The 7,788-nt window shown below is 39.1% G+C and overlaps 1 protein-coding gene across 3 annotated transcripts in view; it reads left to right on the forward strand.

Moving 5' to 3' along the window:
* Window positions 1-7,788, forward strand: part of SNX24 (sorting nexin 24) — a 175,847-nt gene that overhangs the window by 107,299 nt on the left and 60,760 nt on the right. For all 3 annotated transcript variants that reach the window (XM_028493161.2, XM_028493162.2, XM_024122619.3), the window contains exon 3: window positions 376-480. In XM_028493161.2, coding sequence (XP_028348962.1) covers window positions 376-480 — 105 coding nt within the window. The remainder of the gene's footprint in view (window positions 1-375; window positions 481-7,788) is intronic.

Below are 7,788 nucleotides of genomic sequence, written 5' to 3' on the forward strand. Positions count from 1 at the left end.
AGACTTTTCATCAGAAAAGTACTTCTTCCAACTAAAATTTTGTTGTATTAACTGATTTTGGAAATTATAAACTTCTATACTTCCTTTATAATTCATTTACTGAACTCTTAATTCTTCAGGAAAAATAATTCCCATCTGAAATGCCAGATGATGTATAACAATAACAACAACTACCAAAACACAGAACTCTTGTCCTGAAACCTGAACATTTAGGACACCTAAAGAAAGAATTTTTGATGAAATTTCAGTGTATATATATTTTCCTCTATCTTTTTATTGGAGATAGCAGTGGTTCACTTCCTTTTATTGGCATTTCCCTCAAATAATGTCGTTATAATTAAAACACATTTTCTATGTTTTTTTCTGTCTTTATAGCTTAAGAAATGTATTAAAACTCCAGAAATCCCTTCCAAACATGTTCGGAACTGGGTCCCAAAAGTCTTGGAACAACGACGACAAGGTTTGGAAACATATTTACAGGTAAGATGTGTTTAGATCCTCAATTAATGTATTGTAGCTTAAAGAGTCATATATCTCAGTATTTTTTTCTCAGAACTTATGGGCAAGATACAGAATATATCAAGCAACCAAACATTCTGAGTGACAAGAAAGTTTAAAATTATAAATATGTTGTTGGTTGGTTCTTTTAGCTTTAGTTAAGTTCTACTTAAGATTGGTTATGTGGATTCGGGAAGTGAAAAATTAGTATAAAAGTAAAAAGTGATGCAGAGGGGTCTGTTCATTTTTTTGTTCAGCCCTACAAATTACTTTCTGTTTTTGTTTTCTCCTCCAAGATTTGCTGCTTCTTCGTAGCATTCCCAGCCTTTAGGTGTTGAGTGTTGGGGAGATAATGAGAGAAACTGCATTTTCAGTGAGCCTGGCTGGTACACCTATGGAATCAAATTGAGAACGAGTATATAAAAATTACTTCTGTTGAAGTGCAAACTTCTTTGAAAATTAAAATGTATGTTTTTAAAAGAATGCAGAGGATGCTCTTTTCTGTAGCTAAGAGGAGCGAACAGAACTACCTAAGTAAGATAAGACAAAGCAGTCTCTCTGCCAAGTGACAGAAAAAGTAAAAGGAAAGTGTGAGGTAGTGTCAGCTTCTCTGAGTTTTAAAACAAAAAGGTTCTAGTGGCCTCAGGTGAATAGTCAGTGTAGTCATCATTAATCCAAAGATCACTGCGTGAGGCAAGTGCTGAGAGAAGGGTTGGGGGGCTGTGGGAGCCTTGTGTTCACCAGGACACCTGAGTCCACTTGAGGGGCTGATGCATGAGACTGACTGAGGTGAGCATGGCCAGGAGGGAAGGGGTGGGGAATCTTGGCTCTCAGAAAATGAAGAGCTGGACATCACCTCGGAGTTCTGAGTTTACCGCGATGATCTATCCAAGACGTGTTGCATCAAAGAAGTCGGCAGCCATGACTGTGTTCATCCATTGCTATCTTCATCACCCCCTTCAGCATTAACCCTTGGTGGATTTTATTTGGGCAGGCAACTGTGGACTGTGTGAAGCCATATGCTATGTTTTCTACAGAGCTTTTCTGGTTGGTTGTGCCTGAATGACTAGTAACTAGAAGCTGAGGAGAAGCTGTTGCCACAGGCTTGTACTTAGCGATCAGTTCACAGGACTCTCTTCCAGTAGAAAGATGCCAAGAGTCCATCCCTGGTCTCCTGCAGTTTTCTTGGTCTTTACAGTATTCAAATAGGAAAGCTGACATGTGGAAGCCCTCTGAACCACAGAGGGGGGGCTCTCTTCACTGCCTTTGTTCTTCTGCTTTGGGACGTGGTGGATGGATCCTTCACTGCCTCTCCCTGGCAGTGAGAAATTAAAGGAAGTGGAGGCCACAAATGACAGAAAACTGTGGGGCCATGTGCCTTGAGACTCTGTATATGGAGCTGTGAGACTTCCAGAGCCTCGGGCTACACTGCAGAGCAAAACCAAACCAAAAAAACGAGACATTAGATGTTGTATGCAAAGGGTAGAAATGCATGTTCTCTGTAATTAAATGGAATAGGTAAACAATGCATTCTAATTTGTAAGCCAGATTTTCCACAGATATTGTATATCTTCAAGCTTTAGTTCTGAAGAAAGCTTTGCTCTTTTTCCTCCCATTGTATTTGACACATGACCCCCATTACCACTCAGTGTAAACATTTTAAGTTGTTTGTACTTTGGATATAAATATGTGGGTAAAATCATCTGGCATAGAGAGGAGTTTACAGTGACCCTCAAATTGAGCTTAGAATTGTCTATTCTAAGAAACAGAGCTTGAAAGATGTGGTTGAAGGACTGAGAGGGCTTGTTTGCTCTTGTGCATTTAATATTCAGTTTGTTGTCAGTTAAGCCCTGAAGGAGTTCAAGGGCACTTTTTCTCTTCCCTCCCTTCCCCCTGATCCTATTTGCACGCCCTGGGAGCCAAATGGAAGTTACAAAGATGAGTGTGGATGCTAGATCGACCGCCAGTGAAATGAAAACCCTGGCTTAGGTGTCATTTCTTGATAGCGTTTGGTGTTTAAGTCTCTTTGGAAGTAAGACAGTTATCACTGTACTTTCTACTCACCTTTGTAACTCCAGTTAGAATCCCCCTCACCCTCAGCACCAGTCTGAACCCCAGAGTTTAAGTGCCACTAGCACTTCTCAGCAGGCACGATCGTGCAGCGAATCCATCTCAGCTTGAGGTACATAGGATGGCCCTGTTCAGGCCCGTAAACCTAAGAAAGTATTAATACCCTCAAGCCATAGCATCTTAAGCTCACAGGGAACTTAGACCTTATCTAGTCCAGCTTGTCTCCTGCCCTTTAATTAAGTTCATGATCATCCCTCTGGTCTCAGTTTACCACCCATAAAACAGGTAGATTAGCTCTTGGAAGGGCCAGAGAAAACTCTTCCTTTTGTTCAAGAAGCAGCTAGTACACTCTAGACCATGGATGGATTCAACACACATTTCCTAAGTTAGCCCACACCACTCTTTTATTTTAGAGATGGAGAAACTGAAGTCCAGTGGAATTAAGAAATTTGCCTCACTTCCTAAGTATATTAGTTAAAGAGATGGGACTGGAATTTTAGTTTCTTAACTCCCAGTATAGGCTCTTTTTGTTATGCATTGTAGATTTTTTAAATCAGGAGAAAACCTTCAGCCTTGAGGTAGAGTTTTTCTTAAGGATATAATAATAAAAGTAAAGGAAAATATAATCATAAACCATCACAATTTAATCAGCTATCCCCAACTTCCTTGATCAATAGATTTTTAAAAAATCTTTGATTTGAATATTTAGAATCCTTTGAAAATTGTAAGTATACATCTGTTTTCTGTGTTAAGTCATCTGCATAGAAACAAAAATCTTAAGAATAAATTAATTTGGTTTTCCCAAACTGATTTGACCATCAGACATGGTTTATATAATAGTTTTATCTCCTGGTTTGAAGTGACTTTTCACCCTTCCTGAGACCCCACTGAAACAAAAGTATATAAACTTAAAAAGGAGGGACTTCCCTGGTGGTGCAGTGGTTAAGAATCTACCTGCCAATGCAGGGGACACGGGTTCAAGCCCTGGTCCGGGATGATCCCACATGCTGCGGAGCAACTAAGCCCGTGCATCACAACTACTGAAGCCTGCGTGCCTAGAGCCTGTGCTCCAGAACAAGAGAAGCCACCGCAATGAGGAGCCCACACGCCGCAACGAAGAGTAGCCCCCGCTCACCACAACTAGAGAAAGCTTGTGCACAGCAACAAAGACCCAACGCAGGCAAAAATAAATAAATTAAATTAATTTATCTTTAACAAGAAGTCATTTAAAAAAAACACTTAAAAAGGAATAAACCCCAACAGTTAGGTGGTGGATGGGCAAGGAAAACAGGGCCTCATCAAAGGAAGAAAACATTTTAACAGTTTCCTGGAAGATGGAATGTTCTGGGAGCATGTGAGTAGATTCAATAAAGCAAAAAGCAGGGCCCAAGCTCAGCCATGAGAGCTGCGGTGGGTGCGGGAGATGGCCCGCCCACAGCTGTGCTGGAGCGGGAGCTTCTGGACCTAGAGCTGGCAGGTGAGGCTGAGGCCGAGGTGAGCAGTGAAACTGAACACACGTGGGTCATTCAAGGTGTACACATGGGTCGGGTGCTCAGGCCACTTATTCTGTACAGAATACATCCTGATGTTTATGACCATGCCAAAAAATTCGTAAGACTATTTTCTTGAAAATAATACAACAAAACACTAAACAGAATGGCTGAGGAAAGCTAAAGCTTCTGATGTGGATATTAGGGCCCCCAAGTTGACAACTCCCTCCTCATCCCCTTACCTCAAGGAAAAGCCCACCATGTCTTTCCCACACTCAGAAGGAAGCCTGTGACGAGCACTCCTACTGACCTACTAGCAGAGGAAACCCACCAAAGCTGCTTTCTGCAGTGAGATCTGATAACCAGGGATCACCAGGCATTGAAGAAAAAGACCAAGATGAACGAAAGCACTGACTCTTCAGGAAGGAGATAATTCAGAACACAACATATATCTTAAAAATTGATTTAATATATCTAGAGAGCTTCTCATAGGTATTACATCCAAAAGATGACACTAGGATACTATGTAAAAGGAACAATCGGAGAGCACATGAGAATTCTTAGAATTAGTTGTTTTCTCCAATTGAAAACATTCGGGAGTTGCTCTCTCTAGTTGGGAAACTGTTCCATAGAGTACAGAGACAAAAGTTGCAACAGAAGACAAGAGACACAGAGGACCAATTCAAGTCTAATGTCCTCTTTCATTCTGGAGGCCCAGAGAGAAAGAAGAGGGGAAAATACAAAAGTAGGGAAGAGAATAATCAAAAGAAAAAACACTTGAAAACTTCCCCAAACTGGAGGATATGGGACTTTACACAGACAAGGTTCCACAAGGACAGAGCACAACGAATGAAGAAACCGTCTGATGCCAGACATAACCTGGCAACATTTCAGTACATCAGAGATGAAGCCAACAATCTTACAGAAAAAAAAACAAATGGTCAGCAAGGTTGAGGTTTAGCTGTGGCTTCATTTATTTATTTGAGGCTGGTTTAATGGTCAGGTCCCTTGCCATTCTTCAGTAGTAGCTTTAAATTGCAAGCTCTTAAAATTTTTAGACAAAGATTTTTCACAGAAATTTTGTGTACATCACTTGTGCCGTTTGTTGAAATAATGTGAAATTTATCTTTCTGAGAAAGGGACCTACATCTTATGTCACTTACTTAGGAAAAACAGTTATGTTTTCATCCTTTTCATAAGGAGTGAAAAATAATTAAATGTACAGTGAGTTTTGGGAGCTGAACAGAAATAGCTCATAGCAACTCATGACTAAAGATAATCGAAGCTAATATTAATCCCTAAAAAAAAGTTCATTCAAAGAAAACATTGCCACAGCTGGGGTTAAGCTGTTTTGTTAGACAGTAGATGCAGAGTGCTGTCTTTAGAAGACCCTATTGACCTGACTAGCCTGCCCCTCATTCGTTATTTAAATTATACTATGCAGTATAATGTTCTGTTTGGTCAGAAATCTGCACTGGATTAAACAGTATTTTTAACTTCTCCAGTAGTGCATGAAGCATCTGTTAAAATTGACCATGTGTGCTTGCAATATGTGTATTCTTGAATTCTTGAGTACAATGAACTGTATAAAATCAGATGAAGTTTTTAAAGCAAATCTCTTACATCTTAACTTGGCTGCTTAATCTATAAGAAGAAAGGTATATTAAAAATTGCCACATGTTTTTATGATAACTGATATAGTTGGGCTTAGTTCAAACATCCATGTTTTGTTTTTTTTTAAATAGATCTTTATTGGAGTATAATTGCTTCGCAATACTGTGTTAGTTTCTGTTGTACAGCAGAGTGAATCAGCCATATACATACATATATCCCCACATTCCCTCCCTCTTGAGCCTCCCTACCACCCTCCCTATCCCACCCTTCTAGCTGGTCATAAAGCACCAAGCTGATCTCCCTGTGCTATGCTGCTGCTTCCCAATAGCTATCTGTTTTACATTTGGTAGTGTATATATGTCCATGCCACTCTCTCACTTCGTCCCAGCTTACACTTCCCCCTCCCCATGTGCTCAAGTCCATTCTCTAGTAGGTATGCGTCTTTATTCCCATCTTGCCCCAGTCTCTAGGTCCATCCACCTCATTACAAATAACTCAATTTCGTTTATTTTTATGGCTGAGTAATATTCCATTGTATATATGTGCCACATCTTCTTTATCCGTTTATCTGTCGATGGACATTTAGGTTGCTTCCATGTCCTGGCTATTGTAAATAGTGCTGCAGTGGACATTGTGGTGCATGTGTCTTTTTGAATTGTGGTTTTCTCAAGGTATATGCCCAGTAGTGGGATTGCTGGGTCATATGGTAGTTCTATTTTTAGTTTTTAAGGAACCTCCATATTGTTATCCACAGTGGTTGTATCAATTTACATTCCCACCAACAGTGCAGGAGGGTTCCCTTTTCACCACACCATTTATTGTTTCTAGATTTTTTGATGATGGCCATTCTGACCAGTGTGAGGTAATAATACCTCATTGTAGTTTTGACTTGCATTTCTCTAATACTCAGTGATGTTGAGCATCTTTTCATGTGCCTCTTGGCCATCTGTATGTCTTCTTTGGTGAAATGTCTATTTAGGTCTTCTGCCCATTTTTTTTTTTCTGCCCATTTTTTATTGGGTTGCTTTTTTTTTTTGATATTGAGCTCCATGAGCTGTTTATATATTTTGAAGATTAATCCTTTGTCCGTTGTTTCATTTGCGAATATTTTTGCCCATTCTGAGGGTTGTCTTTTCATCTTGCTTATGGTTTCCTTTGCTATGCAAAAGGTTTTAAGTTTCATTAGGTCCCATTTTTTATTTTTGTTTTTATTTTCATTACTTTTAAGAGGTGGGTCAAAAAAGTTCTTGCTGTGGTTTATGTCAAAGAGTATTTTCCTATCTTTTCCTCTAAGCATTTTATAGTGTCTGGTCTTAAATTTAGGTCTTTAATCCACTTGGAGTTTATTTTTATGTATGCTGTTAGGTAGTGTACTAATTTCATTCTTTTACATGTAGCTGTCCAGTTTTCCCAGCACCACTTATTGAAGAGGCTGTCTTTTCTCCATCATATGTTCTTGCCTCCTTTGTCATAAATTAGGTGACCATATGTGCATGGGTTTATCTCTGGGCTTTCTATCCTGTACCATTGAGCTATATTTCTGTTTTCCTGCCAGTACCATACTGTCTTGATTACTGTAGCTTTGTAGTATAGTCTGAAGTCAGGGAGCCTGATTCTTCCAGCTCCATTTTTCTTTTCCAAGATTGCTTTGGCTATTCGGGGTCTTTTATGTTTCCATTAAAATTGTAAAATTTTTTGTTCTAATTCTGTGAAGAATGCCGTTGGTAGTTTGAATCTGTTTTATGTCATCTTTGATTTCTTTCATCAGTGTTTTATAGTTTTCTGAGTACAAGTCTTTCGCCTCCTTAGGTAGGTTTATTCCTAGTATTTTATTCTTTTTGTTGTGATGGTAAATGGGATTGGTTCCTTAATTTCTCTTTCTGATTTTTCGTTGTTAGTGTATAGGAATGCCAGAGATTTCTATGCATTAATTTTGTATCCTGCAACCTTACCAAATTCATTGATTTGTTCTAATAGTTTTCTGGTAGCATCTTTAGGATTTTCTATGTATAGTATCATGTCATCTGCAAACAGTGACAGCTTTACTTCTTCTTTTCCAATTTGTATTCCTTTTATTTCTTTTTCGTCTCTGATTGCCATGGCTAGGACTTCCAAA

Source organism: Physeter macrocephalus, chromosome 8 (assembly GCF_002837175.3).
Source record: "Physeter macrocephalus isolate SW-GA chromosome 8, ASM283717v5, whole genome shotgun sequence".
Lineage (NCBI taxonomy): Eukaryota > Metazoa > Chordata > Mammalia > Artiodactyla > Physeteridae > Physeter > Physeter macrocephalus.